Source organism: Petaurus breviceps, unplaced genomic scaffold (assembly GCF_028583685.1).
Source record: "Petaurus breviceps papuanus isolate PSGF00001 unplaced genomic scaffold, PetGlider_PUasm1.0 208, whole genome shotgun sequence".
Lineage (NCBI taxonomy): Eukaryota > Metazoa > Chordata > Mammalia > Diprotodontia > Petauridae > Petaurus > Petaurus breviceps.
In genome coordinates, this window is record NW_027185852.1 from 19,528,676 (window position 1) to 19,549,905 (window position 21,230).

The following is a 21,230-nucleotide window of genomic DNA, read 5'->3' on the forward strand; positions in this document are numbered from 1 at the left end:
TTATAATGAAGATTTTCCCTACAATGAGCCTAAATCTACCTCCTTTCAGCTTCTCCCACCATGTCTCCTGGCCCTACCCTCTGGGTGAAGCAGACAGCTCACCTCTCCTCCACAGAGGCGCCCTTAGATGCCTGAGGATAGTTATCACTGCATTTAAAGCTGGAAAGAACTTTCAGAATCATTGTCCAACCTCCTCATTATACACAATGGAAATGGAGGTCCATGTAGTTTAGGGTATCTATCAGAGCCTCGTTTGTGGAGAACTAATAAGCTGCCTGTGCTGGAGTTCTCCCAGGAAGCTCCTAAATGTTGATAACAAGATTTAAAATTGTTTTGAAGAAAATTTAAAACTTGAGATCTCAAAGTATGGTTTAACTATTTGCCATTTATCTAACAAATAGGAAGAGAGTTTCATTTTTGAGGATCCCCTGGAGATATTTTCAAAAGAAAATTCTTCTTCTTCAAGAGGACTTAACTGATTCACCCAGCTTTAATGGCCCTCTCCCCTAATGTTACCTTCAAATGAGTTCGTGCTTACTTCATATAAGTGTTTGTATGTATGGGTATAAATGTGTATGTATATAGACACATAGATATGTATATATATATATATATATAGTAGGTATGTATGCCCTCATGTGTATATTGTGTACATGTGTGGGTATATGTGTGTATGTATATAGACACATAGACATGTATATGCATGTGTAGTATGTGTGTGCACATTCATGTGTATCTTGTGTACACATGTGGGTATATATGTATATGTATATAGACACATAGACATGTATATGTATGTATAGTGTGTGTATATGAACTCCTTTATACATGTGTGGGTATATATGTGTACATGCGTATATACATATACAGATACACGTGTGTGTTCTTTTCCCCAGTCTAATGTAAGGCAGGGTTTGTTTTCATTTTGTGCCCTCCCAGTGAACACAATGCCCACGGAAAGAAGGACAGAGATCAAATCTGTGATTGTGCTGGCACAGGGAGCTCCCTAGCAAAAAACCTTCTTTGACCAGTGCACAGCATCTTCTCTTCACCTTAGGGTCTCAGAGAGTTGTCTAGGGCCCTGAGAAGTTAAGTGACTTGCCCAGGGTTGCCCAAATAGGATGTGTACTCGAGCCCAGGTTTTTCTGACTTCAAGGATGGCTCTCTATCCACTGTGAGCACACAGTAGGTTCTTAGGAAATGGTTGCTGGTCATTTTTGCTTGCAAAATTTCTAGGATACTCTCAGTGTCTTTAGAATCATGATGCTGACTACATTTGTAACTTTAACAAATCAGTAGAGTTTGTTAGCTTTGAATTCAGAGTTGCAACCAGTGAGCTGGGATTTCACCATAAGTCCTTTGACTTCCAGTCTGGTGCTGTCTCTATTGTCTGAAGCCTTACATCTTCTATGAAGATATTTTCCAAGTTTATAAAGATGGCAGTGAGGAGAGTGCCATTCAACTGGGTCTGGCACAAAAATACCCATATTTCTATGGCACTTGGTAGTTACAACATCCAGTGCTATAGAAATAGAGATTATTTTTGTACCAGATCTGGTTAAATGGCACTATATATGTATTTAATAATATTAATATAACATTGGTATAATGATCCATAGTAACATTAAAGAACTCTACATATATTATTACTTTGTTTAGCTGTTTTAGGAGGCCAACCCTGTGGTTTCATGTACAAAAGATAACTTGCTACTTAAAGAAAGTATAGCATATTGAATTTTTGTTTTTCTTCACAGAATCTCCTTTTTCCTCTCATTTTTCAACCAACTAGTGTGCTCCTTCCCCTTCATTTAGCACTTACCTACCAACTGACTTTCCAACTAACACAAACACATCAGTCTCAGTCTCTCCAATGAAGGTCACTCTTCTCCCTGGGCTAAGAGGAGGAGGAATGGGTGGCATTCTCCTAGCTTTGTGCTGCCTCTACCAGACTATCTGCTTTCTCTTTCCCTCAAGAACTTTATTCTCCCAGAAGTTAGACCATCTATTGACATATCACTCTTTCACCATCGCTTTCATTTATTAACCTGTGGGTCCCTCTCCTAACTTTCTCAATGACTCCACACCATCACTGCTTGTCCTCATTAGAGATTTTGAAATTCACACTCAAAACCCTTCTAAAAACAATTCTGACAAACTCATGATTCCTCAACTCCCGATGATCTCCTCCAACTCACAGAATCTCAAAGTTGGATAGAACATCTATGGCCACTAAGTTCAACTCATACCTGAAAAGGAAACTTCTATGTAGCATTTATGACAACTGTTCCTCCAACGTCTTCTTGATCGCTTCTAGTGATGGGGAACTCATTACCTCACAAGCCTCAAAAGTCAGAGCAATCCATTTGGTGTTGCTTGGTCATTTTTCAGTCATGTCTAACTCTTTGTGACTCCATTGGGGGTTTTCTTGGCAGAAATACTGGAGTGGTTTTGCCATTTCCTTCTCCAGCTCATTTTATAGATGAAGAAACTGGGGCAAATAAGGTGAAGTGACTTGTTCAGGGTGACACAGCTAGTAAGTATCTGAGGTCAGATTTGAACTCAAGTCTTCCTGACTCCATAGCCAGAGTTGTATCTACTGTTTCTCCTAGCTGCCCTCATGAGGGACCAAGAGGTCTAGAACATACCTGAAAAGGAATCCCAAAAAGCCATCATGTAGCCTCTTCTTTAAGAGCAGAGACCCGGGGTGGCCAGCTGGTGCAGTGAGTAAGAGCACCAGCCCCGGTGTCGGGAGACCTGGGATCGGTTCCGGCCTCGGTACTCAGCACCCACACAAAAATAATAACTGGCCATGTAACCTTGAGCAAGTTACTTAACCCTGATTGCTTTAAAAAAAAAAAAAAAAAAAGAGCAGAGACGCACTTTCTACTACGGCAGACCCCACTGCTTTGGAAGAGCTCCCATTATTAAGTGTTTCCTTCCATTAAGCCTTAAGTGACCTCATTATAAGTTTGACCATTTCTCCTATTTTTGCTTTCAAGGAGGATCTGCAAGTATTATCATTTTTCCTCTAAAGAAAGCCTTGGAGAAATTCAATGACTTGCCCCAAAGTCAGCCACAAAGCAAGACAAGTGAAGCTAGAAGTCTCCTACTTATAAGCCCAGTGAATCTTCTGCTATATACTCTTCATTTCAGACAATGTCAACGTGGGACTCACCACTCTGTATCTCTTGTCTAGCTTTGCTAGTCTCCCCTCCAAAACAAAACATCTACAATCCTTCCCAATCTTTCCCTTGGTCTCCTTGTCTCATTCCTCCCCATTCCAATCCATGTTCCCCAGCCCTTATCAAATTAAACCCCTAAAACCCAGATCTGACCATGTCATACACTCCCCTTTCCCCATTCAGCCAATTCTAGTGGTCCCCAATTGCCTCCAAGGTCAAATACAAAATGTCCTGTTTGGCATTCAAAGCCCTTCAAAATCTAGCCCCCTTTGACCTTTCCAGTCTTCTTACTCATTATTCCCCTCCATGTACTCTTTGATTGGGGGCACCACCCTCCTGGCTGTTCCACAAACGAGATGCTCCAGCTGTCCTCCATGCCTGGAAGGCTCTCCCACCTCACCTCCACCTCTGCTCCCCAGGCTTCCTCCAAGTCCCAGTGAAAAGCTCACCTTCTATCAGAATCCCTCTTAATTCCAGTGTCCTCCTTGTCATTTTAAATGAATCATCAAGTATGAATGAGCTGCTGGTGGAGTTGTGAACTGATCCAGCCTTTCTGGAGAGCAATCTGGAATTATGCCCAAAGGGCTATAAATACTTTCATATCCTTTGACCCAGCAATACCACTCCTAGGGTTATATTCCAAAGAGATCATAAAAGTGGGAGAAAGACCCATATGTATAAAAATGTTTATAGCAGCTCTTTTTGTGGTGGCAAAGAATTGGAAATTAAGGGGGTGCCCATCAATTGGGGAATGGCTGAACAAGTTGTGGTTTATGCATGTTACGGAATACTATTGTGCTATAAGAAACGAGGAGCAGATGGTCTTCATATTTACCTGGAGAGGCTTATACGAACTGATGCTGAGTGAGAAGAGTAGAGCCAGGAGAAATCTGTACACAATTACAGACACAACATATGTGTGATGACCAACTTTGATAGACTAGACTCCTCTCAGCAATACAGTGATATAAGTCAATCCCAAAAGACTCATGATGGAGAGAAATATGTGCATCCAGTGAAAGAACTAGAAAGAACTGAGCTTATATGCAGGTAGAAGCAAAATACCTGATCTTTTTCCTTCTCTTATTTAGTTTTATGTCCTCTTTACCATTTTTCATTCCAGCTGATACAATCTGTCTTTAAAACCTGACTAAGTATAATGTGAAAATATGTACAGATCCTATACTTGACTATATGCTGCCATGGGGGGAAGGGGAGGGAGGGAGACAAAATGTGAAACTCAAGGAATTGTGGAATTTAATCCTGTAAAGTAAAAGGAAACAAATTAATTAAAAAATAAGAATTAAAAAAAAAGGTATGAATAAGCACATAACACAGTCAGTTCCTGTCTCTCTGCTATTAGACTGTGAGCTCCTTAATCCTTAGCAGGGATTATCTGCTACTTTTCATGTTACTCCCAACACTTCACACAGTCAGTGCTAAGCACGCAGTAGGTGTTAAATGAATGTTGGCCGAGTCATCTTGATTTTGCCCTGACCTTATCCCATACCCTTCACAGCTTTTCAAAACCTATTCTATATATTTTCTTTCATTCTTGAGTTAAGAATGTAATACTTTATTATTTATTAGTTAATGGAGTGGGTGAAGTGAGAGGAAGCCATAAAGAAACATCCATTCCTTCATGGCTCAAAAACAGCAAATTGAAGCTTTTCCTGAAAAAGAAATGCTCAGACTGACATTTCTTTTTTATAACTAGAGCTAATGCTGGAGTTTCTGCAAATGTCCTTCCAAGTATATGAACCAAAGGGGCCACGGGCTCCTTTATGGTGAGGGCACCTCTGTGGGCTGCCTTCAGTTTTCAGGCAATGGAAAACTCTCTTCTTGCTCCCCTGAAGACTGTGATAGATGAGTTTCCTCCTCTTTCTCAACTCCTCAAGATGGTTAGTTTGGCCTAGAAGTTTGAGCTGGAAGATTTAGATAAACTCCACTCTGCCCACCCCCCAGCCCTCTTTTAGAGACAAAAAACCATGCCTAGCAAAGGGCAATGTCTTGTTTAGTGACAAAGGAAAGGAGCTGAACCTGGATTTGAACCCAAGTCCCATAAATGCCAACCCAGTGCTCCCTCCCCAATTGCACCCTGCTGGTTGATGATATGTTTGCTGGCATCTAGAGAACAGGATATTATAGGCTGTGGAAACAGACCAAGAGAGGTCCATAAAGGCACCCCAGGATTTCAAGATCTCTGAAGTCTGAGAAAGTCAGGCCCCACATCGGCAGAGCACAGTGGAAAGAAGAGAGATCCAGGGGTGGGTGGATACAGGGATGCTGGGACATGATCTCTTCCAACTCATGATTCTTGTGCAAGTGACTGCAGTCACAGTGAATTTTCACCAGAATAGCTGTCTGACACCATTGGTTGTCCCACTCTATACTTGGTTATCCCCCCTTTGAATGAATAGAAACCATACAAATCATCCTTCAGAGACCAAAGTCTTTAATTTATTTATGTGTAAGGGCTTGCAAGGAGCCAGATCATCCTTTGTTCTGGTTGAGTCTTTAACTCATAAAGTGCAAACACCAAGTCAGGAGAAACAACAGGTGCTACATGAGGGTTGCTGTATTAAAGACAAATTCTTCCCACACAGATGCTGGGAGGTAAAGCCTTCCCAATAATGATCTGACCCTACGAAAAGTGCACTGGAAACAAAACTGAAATCGTCTGAGTCCTCTGTCCTTTGAGACAAAAATGGCGGTCGGGGTTTTCATTGGTGATAGCCAACTCTGAAAAATGGTCCCCACTTTCAACGGCTTAAAAAATGACTCTAAAAAAGGATTCCAGATCCACATGGTTCACGTTTCTACGGCATCTGGGGGCTTATAAAGTATTTTCTTAAAACAACCCTGCATGGTAGAGAATGAAAGCATTTTGCACCCCCATTTTAGAGATGAGGAAAATGAGGTTCGGAGAGACTGTGATTTGTCCAACATCGCACAATTAACCGGTTGGATGTAGGATTCAAAGCCAGGTCTCCTTGGATTCCAAGATTCGACACTGTATACAAGCCTCAAGTGAACCGTGTGCTCTACGAGGCCCCCAAGTCAGGAGGCTGCCTGGTTTGTTGCTGTTTAAAATAGGTGAAATGAACATTAGTGCTTTATCACATTGATGAAATTGGAACATGTGTCGCCCCCATATTAGAAAGATATACTTCGTAGCCATTAATTTTCAAGGTTGTTATTTTTTGGGGGGTGACTAAAAAAATTACCTACTAGATATACATGTGTGTAACAAAATACAAAATACAAACATGCTTTATATAAATACGACCATGTTTAGAGGACTTCACAGCTCTGGGACAACTTTACGATTACACATTCAAAACTGAGTGTACAGCCGGTAATCATGAACAGTCTGGAGAGAAAGTGGGTGGTGATTCATTAAGGCAGCTTCTGCAGGCATCTCAGGGCTTTCAGTTTAGAAATTAGAGCAAAAGATGACAAAGGTAACATTTGAGGGTTTGCTTAGGATGAATTTAAGAACAGTCATTTGTATTCAGTCTTTCATAATCTGTGAAGACATGATCACAAACACTGTGGACGACTCACCTAGAAAATTCAGACTAGCCATCCTGTCCATTATCAAAGATAATTATAAAAGGGGGGGAGGAGAGGGAGCAGAAGGGTTAGGGTTAGGGTTTCTAAGTGCATGAGGATCCTCTGCACTTAGAAAGTACATTTCCAATAGCTTCTCACAACATACCTGTGAGGTAGACGAAGTATTCTTATCATCTGGATTCTGCCAAAGTAGCTACTGATTGATTACAAAACAATGAGCTGATAAAATGGAGAATTCTGCCCCTAACTCTGCTCACTAAACAATACTCCCTTCTTTTACAACTTTAAAAGAGTTGAACTGTCTATATCAAGTCTGAAGTTGGCATACTCAAAGCCTGCTCAGGGAAATGGCGTTTTATCATTGAGCTGATGGCCAAGTCATGTCAAAGAACAGGCAGACCCCATGTAGAAACCATAAAAGGACACAGTAAGTGCTTAACATATATGTAGTCCAGTCTACACAGTAAAAGACAACTGGAAACCAACTCTTCAAGAACAAAGACAAAATATTTGTGGTTATAAGAAGCAAATCGTGAGAGGGAAGTAAGTGGAATGATGTATCCTGCCTGTGCTCATTTTCTCAAGTCTCCATCAAAACCCCACACCACAGGTGTGCTTGTAGTTATCGACTGGACCATACTGCCCCTAGTTCAAGAACGGAAGGCACAGTTCTGGATTTCCCTGACACAGAGGCTCTGGTTTTCCTTAAAGTCACGTGAGAATAATATTGGTTCCCTAAGAGTCCTTCCCTTTGACAATGAAAATTTTTAAAATTTATTTTATTATTTTTGTATTATTTTTGCTTTTTTTTGGGGGGGGGGGAGAGGCAGGGAAATTGGGATTAAGGGACTTGCCCAAGGTCACACGGCTAATTTTGTGTTAAGTGTCTGAGGATGGATTTGAACTCAGGTCCTCCTGACTCCAGGGCCAGTGCTCTATTCACTGCGCCACCCAGCCTCCCCGACAATGCACATTTAAGAAGTAATACCACTGTAAAGGCAGAAACTGCTCCCAACTGCAAAACTTTTTTTCAGTGTGTTGGTTTTCTATTCCCCTTATTTAAAACATCTCTTTTCCTCCTCTAATGTTTAACTAGTGCAAACTTGCCCAGCCCAAAGGGTATCACGCTATATCAACCTTCTACCACTGGGCACCTGGCTTCTGAAACCTTCTGCACCTAAGTGTGGGTGCTATGATGTGTTTAACCAACAATTCTCCAGGAAGGAACATTATCTAGAGAATTTTTTAAATTATACTCCAAATTTATAGGAAATGGGCCTACCCTGGTTATCCAAATAATGTGAACGTCTCAAAATAATCTAACTCTCTTCAGTTGTAAACAGAACTTAATAATCTCACACACACACACATGCACACACATGTGCACACACCATGGGCTTAACCTGTAGTGAAAGCATCCATGAAGTAAACAAAGGCTCTCGCTCCTATCAAAACCAACACAGCTCTATTAGATCAGGCTGTGGTCGAGAAAGAATTTTAATTAAAACTCCAATTCACCTTTGGGGATGGGTCTGATACCAATTACTTCATGCTTCCAGGCTTAGTAATAGCAAATATACAGTAACTAAATATGGGAGAAAGGGTGCCCATTGTGTTAGAAACTTTTTTCAGTGGACAGATTATGAGAACATTCAACAAGAGTGAGCTAAATGTGAGGGTCCAAGTTGGATGGAGTCTTGCGCACGGCAACACAGGTTTTAGGTGCCAGAAGTCACACTGGTCTTAGGCACGCACAGCACATACAATTGATAACATTTCCATTTGTTGAACAAAATACAGCTAGCCCTTGTTAACTCACACCAGATTGGAGCTAGTTGTAACTTAGATGGGAGATGGGTGAGTTTGCCTTTGCCCCGTGAATACAGGGTTTTGCCAAGATGATGGACCTGGTAAGAGTGGAGGAAAACCTGGATTCCACAAAGATGATCTCAGACTTCAATTAATGTCTCTAACTCATGATGCTCGTCTGGTGGTATTACTACCATCTAAGTCTCTGTTTCTCTGCATATGCATATATACAACCATGCATGAGCACAGGCACACACATGCACACACACCTTGTTAATCCAATTGTGAAATAAACTATACAAAAGGCTGCATGGCCTCAGCTGGGAGCCTAGATGGCCAGTGACCAAGGGCTCAAGATTCCTGTTCCACAAATAAGATTTCAACTCTTCATATATCCTATTTGCAAACACTTGGTTTTGGAAAAGCTCAATCATCCTTATTTATGATTATTCAATTATAAATTATTCTTATTAATGTTCTCCCCAAGGAACTAAATTGGATACCACTGTTTGCCTTCTGTTATGTGCTATTGAAAGAATACAAGTGTGTCTTCTTTCTCCAGCACACAACTCTGACACAAAAAGTGCTCTCAAACCTTCAAGTGCTCAACCAAGGGAAGCTGTTGTTCCTTCCCACTTCTGACCAGCCTTCCCTGTCCCTTCATCCAAATTCAGGAGGATTGGTTTTTCATGGCATCTACCAAATAGATGATGCTTCTGGGCAAAGTCTGGCTCACTGAGATGGTTCTGCCATTGGCATTCTAGAGGACAATTTTATTTATAAAAGATTCAAGTATAGGTTTTATATACAGGTCCTAGTATTATCTGTGTTGTACTATTCAAATTTGTGTTTATCATAGCTCTAGCAATCACTACTATGAAAAGACACAGCTTTCAAGCAGGAAGGAACTATAGGGATGATCTGGTCCTGTCCTCCCCTTTAATTTTTACAGATGAAGGAAGCCAGCATCAATTCATTCAGTGAAGTTCATAGCCCTACCCTAAGGAAAACTGCTGAAGGAAATAAATTTCACCATGGCAAGAGATTGTCATGGGACTCATGGGAAAAGAAAAGCCAGAACAGAGAGGGCAGGTCTTAGGTCCTAGATCCTTGCTCTTAGAGAGGAAAGAATTTTGTAACAGAAAACCCACTAATAAAAACCTCTATCTTCTTTTGTAATGAGGCATGCAATATTAGCTGATAAATAAAGATGTAATTTCTATGGGAGCCAGGTAGTGTTAAAGGATAAATATAAGTCATACTTGGGGGAAAAATCAAATTCAAGGGCAGAAGGTGACACCCAAACATGAGATTCATCTCATTTGGTTATCTAAACTAATGGAAAATACAGATTAACTCTAAGAGCAGCTGATGGAAAATCATTTCCAGCAATGGAATGCCTGATGATCACTTCCTACTATATAAATCAGATTTGCTTTCCCAGAGATGCCATGCCTAAGCTAATATTTAAAGTAATTTGCATTTCCTGAGTATAGTCTAGCTGGACCAAACAGTCACAAGGATTGTATATTTCCCATGGACAATTTACACACTGATGAACTGTGAGAACATTTGACAGCATCTTGTAAATCATTCAGTATGGATGGCGTTTATATATAGGTGTATATTTGTGGTGTTTGGATCAATCTGTGAGTTCACTGCTAAAGGCAGTGCCCAGTGAGGAAACACCCTCTACCAGTGTAAATTATCATCTGCTCTGCAGTTTATTCATCTCAGAGTAACCTGGGTGACTGAGACCTTAAGAGATTGGCCTAGCCAATCAATATGAGTCAGGGGCAGGACGTGAACCCAGGCCTTCCTGATTCCAAAACTGGCAATGCCCTAGCTCATGCTGCCTCCCAAAGCATTACAGAAATGCCATTTGTATTCCATCATCATCACGGGAGAATTGTGTTTCACACAGCCAACACCCTGACACAGAAGGACTGCCATTTATAATGGGCTTAAGCCACTGAACTATCTGGCTTTGGGCTGCTGAATAGAACTGGTTCTCTTCCTCATTGCATCTCCCACCTGAGAATCCCCCTATTCCTGAATCTGTTAGGATTCAAGCCGATAGAGTGTTCTAGATAGAAACATTCAGTAACTTCTGACGAACACGTCCTCATGCATTTCTAACTCCTAAATCATGGATAAAGTCTGGGTGATTACATCGGAACCACAAACTACTTAAGAAAGGAAAAAAAAACATTGAGGATGCCTATCAGGAATCAAGCAATCACTTGCTGGTTATTGATTCAGATAAGAGATGATTCAGTTCCACATCTGAACAATATTCTCTTTGGTTAAAAATGAAGTATCATAAACTCTGAGACAAAAGGGACTTCAAAAGTCCCCTGGTCCAATCCTTCCCTCAAGCATGAGTATGCTCTACCACATCCCCATGACTAAGTAGCCAGCTGACTTCCCCTTGAAGACCTTGAAGGTCAATAGGAAGTCAGTAGTTCCATAGATAGTTGAAATTCTAGTAGCTATGAAACTGTATTAATTTTTTTGTCCAGCAATTGCTCAATACAAACATTTGTCTGTGATACCAAGACTGTGTGAGAAAACCAATTGAATATGATTTATGAGAGGTATCACCTCTAATGGAAAAGGAAACCAAGACTGGACCAAGCTTAACTCAATCTTTACTGCTCCAAAAGTCTTCCTGTTATCATCTGGGACTATCAGCAAAGGCCTTGGGGGTCAGTCCAATTGGTATTTTAACAATGACGTGACGGCTTAGACTACTGGATACACAGCTTCTGCTATTAAATTCTAGTCTGGTAGCCATCAGGAGTCAGAATTGGATTGCCTCAGTTTGACTGATCCTGCCACAAAAACCAGCTATAGGAAGAACTGGGTCAAAAAGAATCACATTCCCTACAGGAGTAAGCAGGGGAGGCTGGTGACTGATGGCTCCCCTTCTTTCCTACAATGTCGGCAAAAGAACCACTGAATGAATCCAACTGTGACTGACAACTCCCAGATGTCATTCCCACCAGTGAGATTATTATATTCACTAGGCTTCCCATCAGACAGTCTCATCTGAAATCCAAAGATTAGTGGATTACTACTATGTCCATAACACTTAAAACAACTGCCCAAAGACTCATAGGGCATAGGAATTAAACCCACAAGGGCCCTTCAGCAAATCCCTTCATGTTTCAGGTGAGGAAAGAACAGACTGAAAACGATCAGGGCTTTGCCTGAAAAGATGGTGCAAAGAGTAAGTCAATGATCTGAGATTTGGACCTTGGTTCTTGAAACCCAATTACAACGCTTGAAGTACCTAAAAACAGCAGGTGTTTCACGGTTAGGTATATGAGAAAAGAAAATAAGATGTTCATAAATATTCAGAAAGTGCTAAAAACAACATTAATACCCACTTTTAAAGTCAATTTTACGTGAATGAATTTGGTCAAAATCTGGATTAACCAGTACATTATACTCCTGATATGATTGTAGTAATGTCTCCCAGAACTGGAACACATTCCCTCTTCACCTCCACCTCTTCAAATGTCTCATTTTCTGCCCAGTTCCCTCCTGGTCTATCTCCTAGCTCAGGCCTTTCCTGATACCCCCTCCACAATCCAGCCCCATCTGCCATGGCCTTCTGTCCCGGCTACCACAATGGAATAGATTGCACTTACTTGGAATAGATTTTGTCTTTCCTTATATGTGCCCAGGTTGCTTCCCCAAAACGGTTTGAGCTCATACTGTTGGGTTCTCCCTGGATTGCCAGTACCTCGCACAGAGCCTAGCACCTAAAACACATTCACTAAAAGCCTGGTCACTGGGGGCTCTATTTTTGTAGGTTTCCACATTTGGAACTCCTATGAGCTTTGGTTCTTAATTGGGTTAACTTCTCATTCTAGTATCTTACAGCCACCAGACTCATTCCTGCAGCAGTGAGTTGGAAATATGGCAACTTTTCCTCCTAAAAGAAAAGCTGTCCATTTAGAATTTTAAATGTGTAGGGGCAAGAAAGGGCCCCCTCTGGCAAGCAAAGCCTGAATCAAGCCCAGTAAGTAACCATTGGATGCTCGGAGCAAAAAAATATATATGTTAAATTGCCACTAGATGGCAATCTTTCCAATAGCTCTCTACTTAACCAAAATAATTATAAAAACAGTAGTAACAACAATATTGTTCACTTTTTCATTTTAAAAAACCATATTTGAAATCTAAAAATCAAATCATTTACAAAATATTTAAAGCATTTTTAAAGTACTACAAAATAACATGCTGTATTGTTAACCCATAACAATCCCTGATTAGGCTAATATTTCAGGGTAAATATATGCACCATTCTTATAATGGGAAAATTATATCAAACTCTCATTTGGTTCTTGGCAGAGGATGCAAGATGTCTGACAAACATAATCCCTAAAAGTAACGCCATGTTTCATTTCACTGCTGGATGCTTTACAGGGTTGTATCTTGGATGAGTCAGGTGGAAGATAAAAAATTCAGTATTAGAGGAAAGCACTGAAGAAAAAGAAATAACAAGTAGACATATGTATGAACTAGAGAAAGAAATGAAATTTTTTTTCTTACTTAGAAAGGGAAAGTAAAAACCCCAATAAAATATACATAAACACATATACGTGTATACATATACCTACATCAGATAGCAATATCAAGATGTAACGATAGAACAAAATGTGTTGAAAGTCTCCCTTCCCTATCAACTCCACAGTGAATGTCCTAGCCCATCGAGCTTTGGAAGTCCTCAATTCCAAACTTGAAGCCCATTAGGTGGGAATCATGTCTTCAAGTTAAAAGGATAGTAACCAGGATACTGAACAAATTAGGATCTTTAGGAAGATTTGAAAGCTCAGTTCAGAATTGAGGAGAGATGACTAATGAGCAGAAGGAGGGTGGGGAGGGGAGGGGAGGAAAGGAAAGAAACCCAACTTCAAAGGAAGGGCTGAGTCCATGGAATTCAGAGGTTCCCTGATGCAGCCAACATGTGTGACCGGAGGAGAGCATTCTCTTTTAAGGGTGGGTGCTCTCTTATTTAAAGGTCTATTTCACTATTATTAAAGAACTATAAAATAAGAAATAAAGCAAAGGTCAATTTGTATGGCGGAAGGGGAATGAGGTTTCAAAGTCATGCTGTGAAACTTGGAAGAAAGGCCTAAAAGGCAAAATGATGATAATTCTAGTCATTCCCTACAGTCCTTGAAAACTTAAAAAAAAAAGTTTCCAAAATGAAATCCCCACTCTGGAAAGCTAGTTATTAACAACCCTGAGGTGGGCGTGCAAAGGTGATCAAAGGACTTCTTCAAATAGAGAGACTTCCCTGGAGCAGCAGTAACCTGCTGCAGGACCATTAACCTGCCGCTGCCCAGCAGGAGATTTGTCTAAACCAGGAGAATTCTTTGGCTAGCTCTCTCCTCTCAAATGCTCAACATCAGACTGATGACTCCTGGTTAAATTGTAAAAACAAAAAAGTCTTATTGGACTCTGCATACATCTTTACATACAGTAGGTGCTCAATAAGAACTTATTACAGTAAACTGAAGATGAGTGGGAGAGCTCAAAGCACCTCATCACCTAGCAAGGGTTGTGCAGAGTCACCCTTATGTACCCATATCAAAGAGTACAGTGAAATGATGCTGCAAAATCCCCATAAATAAGGCTATATCTTCAGAAGGATGTTGTCATCAGCTTAAACATGAATTCACTACTTTAAAACCACAATCACTTTCATTCCTATTTACCTATCAAATATATTGCCTATGTGCATTTACCATGAGCAAAATAGATAAAATGTCAGTCTATTCAATGATCAGTATGGGAATGGGTGTCCCTAAGGGATACAACCTTCGGTTTGTATTGTGGTGTATAAGCTATCCAGAATAGGAGATAATTTAAAGAGACAAATTTGATTCTCACAGTGCAGTAACACAAGGACAGACTGGGGACGAATCATCAGCGGGCTAACGTAGTGATCAGACTGGCGCACATTTCAAAAAAGTCCATGGTGTGGCTGCCCAGGCGCGGTGTTACAGAAGGCACACTCCCCGTCAAGGAGCCAGTCAGGGATCCACTGAGAGAATGACAGTCCGCTGTGGTGGAATCGAAACTCAGCCTTGGTCTATGTAAGCCAGCAGCAGAGCATGAACGTTGAGGGGTTGAAGAACCAGACTTCTGCTCCGTGACATCATCTTAAATGTACAAAGAAACAGAAATGATCATGAGACACTTCATCCTTAGGGTCCTTTCCTAAGAGTGAGGTAAAGATCAGGAGGGCACATGGATAAATCCACCAGAAAAGACGCCGCTCTAAACTGCTGGGATTTCTATACATTATGGGAATTCACAAACATAGACCACGTTTGGAAGGGGCACATTAAATGGAAACATGATCCATTCCATCTCTCTGCTGCTCTTCGTGCTAAACTCCTGGGGAAGGACTTCTACAACTGGTGTCTCTACTTTCTTCCTCTCACTCTGTTCTTAATGCGTTAAAATCTGGCTTCTGACCTTATCATTCAACTGCAACTGCTCTGTCCAGAATTACTAATGATCCCTTACTTGCCAAATCTCATTTCTCTGCTGTCCTCCTCCTCAACCCCTCGGTAGCCTTGGATACTTTGATAACCTTCTCCTTGATGCTCTCTTCTGTCACTATTCTCTCGGTTTTCCTCCTATGTGTCTGACCACTCCTTCTTAGTCTCCTCTTCTGGTTCTTCATTCAGGTCCCTCCAGCTAATGGTGGGGTCCCCCAAAGCTCTGTCTTGGGTCCTCTTCTCACTCTATACTATTGCACTGGATGATCTCATCAGCTCAATGCTTTCAATGTCCATCTATGCGCTGATGACTCTTTAGATCTACTTGTCCAGTCACACCTTCTCTGTTAACCTTCAGACTAGAATCTCCAACTGTCTGTTAGATGTCATAAACTAGATGTCCCATAGATTCAACATGCCCCCAAACTGAACTTATCTTTCCTCCTAAATCCTCCGTCTCGCTAGCTTCCCCATTACTGTAAGGGGTACACATCACCATCTGGACAGTCCTTGGCTTACAACCTCAGTGCCATCCTCCATTCCTTCTTCTCTCATCTCCCATATGCAACCAGTGGTCATTGTTTCTGCTGCCATAAAACTCCTCTAATGTGACCCCCTCTCTTCTCTGACCCTGCCACTATGCTGGTGCAGGCTTTCAATCACCCCTGGACCACAACAACAGCCTGCAGGTTGGTCTCCCCCCATCATGTCTCTCCACACTCCAATCCACACTTCATTCAGCCTTCAAACTGATCTCACTAAAGCACAGGTCTGACCACATCACACCACTCCCATTCAACAAACCCTGCTGGCTCCCTATTCCCTCGATTATCAAATACACAATCCTCCATTTGACTTTAAAGCTCTTCACAACCTGGCCCCATCCTGCTTTTCTAGTCTTCTCACACCTTACTTGCCTCCACATACTCTGCAATCCAGTCTGCCTGCTGTTTCTCAAATACAAAAGATCTCCATAGTCCAGGTATGAGATGCCAAGGACCTGTCCCAGAATGGCAGCGATGTCAAAGAAGAGAAGGGGGCACCCGGGAGAGCTGTTATCAAAGTAGGAACAATCAGATTCACCAATCGGATGATTGGATGCTGGGGTTGAAAAGGAGGACAAATCAGACAGTAACATGTATGTTAAGAGCCCAGGCAAGTAGGAAGATAGAGGTGCCCTTGCCAGGAATGGGGAAAAAAATGGAAGAAAATAGACTGACTATCTCAATGGTAGAGGGAAGATTTTTTTTTCCATGCCAACAAATAGGAGGAATTGTGGGGGGCAAGACAGGTTCTATTTGAATATGTTAAATATATATACATATGTATATAGCAATATGATTAAAACTAAAAAAAATAAGTATTTTAACACTAAAATATATTAACTTTTTAAAAAATGACAACTCTTCAATGAGAATCTTTTGTTCATCCAAAAAATAAATATTTTTAAGTTAATATTTTTAAAAGTTAAGAAACATAACCTGCAAATAATCATTGGGGAAAATCACTGACAACCAAAGAGAACTAAACTGAAGCAAATTTGAGTTATTATCCTCTGGAATGGCAAAAAATAACTAAGATCAAGGAAATTCCATGCAGGTAGGCAGTTAGGAAAATCGTTACACTCCTTCACTGCTCATTAGTTGTTCAACAAACATTTATTCAACACCTACTATGTGGAATTTCAAACATACAATCTTTTACTGTGTTCAAGTATGCAGGAAGAGTACCAAAAATAATCATATCCTTTGATCCAATAATTCCATTGCCGGGAAAATAGAAAGCATTACCAGGAACAAAAGGAGAGCTAGGTAGTCACATCTCCACTCCACATCATGATACCTGATGCCCAAAGAGCTAGACGTGATCTGAACACCAACAATATAAGAAAAGTTCAATAAGTTGCAGCACATTAATGTAAAGGAATACTATCATTCACTTAAGACCAACAGGTATGAAGGCAACCCTCCCCCCCAAAAAACTAGAAAAACCTCTAGGAAATACTATAAAGTTGGGGGGAGAGGAAGCAGAACCAAGAAAAAAGGAATATTCATTACACTCATAGAAAGAAAAGTCAATGAAAATGGTCAAAGAATCTTGACATAAAAGGAATAAAATACCATAATGACAATAACAGCTAACTTTTATATCATTTCCTATGTGCCAGACACTGTGCTAACTGCTGCATAATTATCTATCCAATCCCTACAATAACACTTGGAGGTAGGTGCTATTATTGTCCCCATTTTTTTACAGTAAAAGAAACTGAGGCAAATGGGAGTTAAGTGACTTGCCCTGGGTCACACAGCTAGCTAAAGCATGATACAGACAGGATAAGCTAGAGACAATCAGCAGGAGGAAGTCACCAGCAATGAAGACGACTGGGAAGGTTTCCTGGGATCTGAGCAGCAATGAGGAAGGAGAGCTCCAGACCTGCATCTAGGATGGACACAGAGCTAGATAAGGTGCCTAGACGTGGTAATGACTCGGATTCTACAGAATAAATTGGCTCAAAGGGGACAGGATGCATTCAGGAATGAAATTCCACTGACCAACTAAATTCTTCCCCTAAGTAAGAAATATATTAGCCGTCTAAAGATTCTGGTATGAATGTGCTGAAAAGACGTTGACCAAGCAGGTTTTTAAAAGGCATAGACAAAAGATTGAAGAGAGGGGAGGGAATTGAGAATGATTACCTGAGGAGCCAGATCCTATCAGAATGCCAGAATCCCTGAACTCAGAGGAGCTGAGGGGTGTGAGAAATGCCAGGAATGAAAAGGACTCTGAAAATCAAAGAGGCGCTAGAACTATCACTCTGTGTGGGTGGGATGGTGCTAATCATCAGGCTAGAAAGAGGAGCTACTCAATTTTAATTTTGCTTCTGCTTTTCTACCAAAGAAAATGATTGGAATCCTGGTAGATTGGGGTAAGGGGGGGTGGGGGGGGGAAGGAGGGTCAACAAGGATCTGGAGCCCACGACAAGTAAGGACATGGGGATACGGTAAGAGAACATCGCCTTTATCTCCCTCAAGGATGTTGACTCAGTAGGTGTGGACAAACAATATTCCTTGGCTCCAAAGGAACTTGAGGATGTGATTTGCTGAGTTTTTACAAATTATCCTTAACAAATCATGAAGAAAGTACCAAGTGCCACAGCCAAGCACGCTGAGCTGAAAAGGGAAGGGGGCAGGCTCTTCTGCCATAGTCTGAGGAATCTGAAATTCTTGGAGAAATCTGAGACTGAGCATTAAAGAGAGAGTACGGGAGCAGCTGGAAAGAAAGGCAAGGACTGCATAACTAGCAAGGGTGTATGACAAAGCAACGCCATCCTTTTCTGATTGGGCCACAGAAGTGGGAGAGGAGGGGAATGCTGTGGAGAGCTTACACCTGATCTTCAACAAAGTGCTGGACGTGCTCATGAACAAGACGGGAGTGACTGGGCTAGATGACTAGATCAAGGACTGGCTGGTGGTCCATGCCAACATGGAAGAAGGCCTCTGGAATCCTGGGCCCTGTTGTGGTTAGTATCTTAAAAAAGAACGTGGATGAAGGGAGCATGCTTAACCAATCTGTGAGTAATACAGAGCTAAAGGGGCTAGCTAACATTGGCAGAGTTGGCAGAGTCAGGATCCAGGAGGACCAAGAATTATACAATGAATCTAAAAGTTAAGTAATGATAAATATAAAGGAAAAACCTGGGTTTAAAAAACTAAATGCCCGAGTATAGCAAAAAGGAGGTGTGATTAGACAACAATTTATGAAGAATAAATGGGGATTTTAGTGCACTGCAAGCTCACTCTGAGTCCATAGTACAATGTGGAAGCCACAAAAGGCCTATGTAACTTTAGGATATAATAACAGAAGTACACCATCCCAAAGGGATGGATGCACTCAGCCTCTCTGGGGTCCTCTAGTCAAGGCTGGGTATTGCATTTTCTAAATGTCATTGACAAGATGGCACATAAACAGAGTTTGGCCAGGATCTGGTGAAGGGTCCTGAATCCCCCCCCCCAAAAAAAAACCCAAAGTATCCACTGAAGGAAATACAAATGTTTATCCTAGGGAATGGAAGACTTCAGGAGCCACATGAAGATTCAAGTATTTGAAGGCCTCTCATGTGGAAGAGATTCTGAGTTATTCTGCTTGGTCCTAGAGAGGACACCTTCCACTAAGTGGTATAAGTTACAAGGAAAAACTTCCTAACAAAGAGAGAGCAGATCCCAAAGAAGAAGAAGCTACCTCAGGAGGGAAGGAGCGTTTCATTGCTCATGGTTGCTCTACAGATGGTGGATGTGCGGCAGTCAGCAAGCATACTGACGACAAAGGAATTCTTGCCCAGAACTGCAGAGATAGGATTTTAATGAGAAGGAACAAGGAGATCAGCAGCAGAGTAGAGCAGGAATGCTGGTGAAATGCAGGAAATACCAGAATTTCCAAGCTGAAAGGAGCCCTGGAGGCCATCCCAGCCAATGCCTGCACAATCCCTGGAGCTCCCTACACCTGCCTTCTCCCTGTGAACATCTTGGGAAGAGAGATGCAGATGAAGTCTGTGTGTGGCTACTCTCTTCTCCCGCTGTGTGTACACCAAGGCAGTTCCCATCTGATTTTATGCCTGTTCTGAATTCTTGTGAAAGATGCATCATTTTCCAGATCTGAAAGGTACTTTTCATTTCCTTAACCTTTTTTTCATTCTGTTTTTATTTGGTTAGATAGCACACAATCAGGGATGGCAGAGCCATTCTCAGAGCTGCCCATTACACCTGGGATCACAGACTCAGCTGTAAGGGACATGGAAGGCCATCTAATCCAACCACTTCATGCTATGGATAAAGAAACTGTAGGCCAGAAAACTGAAGTAAAGGCGCTCGGGGTCCAAAGCCAGGGCCTCTGACTCCAAGTGGGCTGTTCCTTCCACTTTCCACGCCAGCAAACCTGTAAGGTTTGTGATTTTAACAGACTGGGCTGCTCTCAGACTGTCACTTCCATGGGTACCTGGGCAGGCAGCAGATCCCAAGCCAGCATGGCCTCCTTACCATCAATACTTTTGAAGTCCAAAAGGTAACTTCGATTGTCCACCTGGTATAGCTGAAGGCTCATTTTCACATAATTGCCAGTCACAGGGTTCCTCCTTCTCACTCGAAGATGATAAGCATTTACCACCTACAACATGGAACCTTCTTTTAGATAAAGGAAGGGCAGAGAAAACACAATGTTCCCCCTTGAATCCAGAAGGAGTCTTTAGAATGCGCTGTCAAAAAAGTTCTTAAATGACCTTCCCATTCTGCAGGATGTTTTCTCGGGCTGTTCTCAGATGCCCCTCTGCTGCCACATGCCCCCCAACCACTGGACCTTCGAGCTGTAACAAGAAAAGGCCTTAAGGTTCAACTCATGTGGAATGTGAATTAACTGACAGGTTCATGGAATAAGGTTATATGTTGATGCGATAGACAGAACACGAGGTCTGGAGTCAGGAAGACCTGAGTTCAAATCCAGCCTCAGAAACTCACTAGTCTTGAGACTCTGGGCAAGCCACTCAACCTTGCTCTGTGTTTATAAAATGGGGGAAAACAATAGCATCTCACCTAGTGAGGATCAAGAGAGAATATTTGTAAAAACACTTTACAAACCTTTAAAGCGTTGCATAGACGCTACCTCTCATTATTTATCACTGTCATCATTAGAAGGGAAGAAATATACCTCATTTTTCAAAGCATCATCACCCTCCAAAGTACTGTTTCTGTTACACAACATGAAGCATATATCACATGAATAGATGAAGTCAAGAAAAATAAAGGGAATTACCAAATCAAATGGGGAAAACGGGCTCATTTTTAGAAAGGTATTTTTACAATGGTAGTATTCCTTTGTAGATGAAACAATAAGGAAAGAACTCTCTACCTACCATCTTTTTCATTCTACTCAGAAAAGAGATGGAGGAAGAATTTATGAGAGATCTTTGAAATAATTTCAAAAAAATATTGATCCATATATAAATGTATGAATATCAAAACAAATAGTACTTTTTCTTTAAACATGTCAATTAAAGACATGGCAAATTTTAGATTGTTTCTTCCTTTTCATTTTTTATCAAAAAAAATAAGGAAAACTGTCATTATTAAGGTAATTTAGAAAGGGAAAT

The 21,230-nt window shown here is 41.2% G+C and overlaps 1 protein-coding gene across 1 annotated transcript in view; it reads right to left on the bottom strand.

Annotated features, from left to right (window-relative positions):
• Positions 1-5,620: 5,620 nt before the first annotated feature.
• LOC138165307 (5'-AMP-activated protein kinase catalytic subunit alpha-2-like) overlaps positions 5,621-21,230 on the bottom strand; it is a 75,021-nt gene continuing 59,411 nt past the window's right edge. The window contains exons 8-9 of the mRNA XM_069093490.1: positions 20,125-20,251; positions 5,621-14,746 (exon numbers count right to left, since the gene is read on the bottom strand). Of these exons, the coding sequence (XP_068949591.1) occupies positions 14,511-14,746; positions 20,125-20,251 (363 nt within the window). The 3' untranslated portion in view covers positions 5,621-14,510. The remainder of the gene's footprint in view (positions 14,747-20,124; positions 20,252-21,230) is intronic.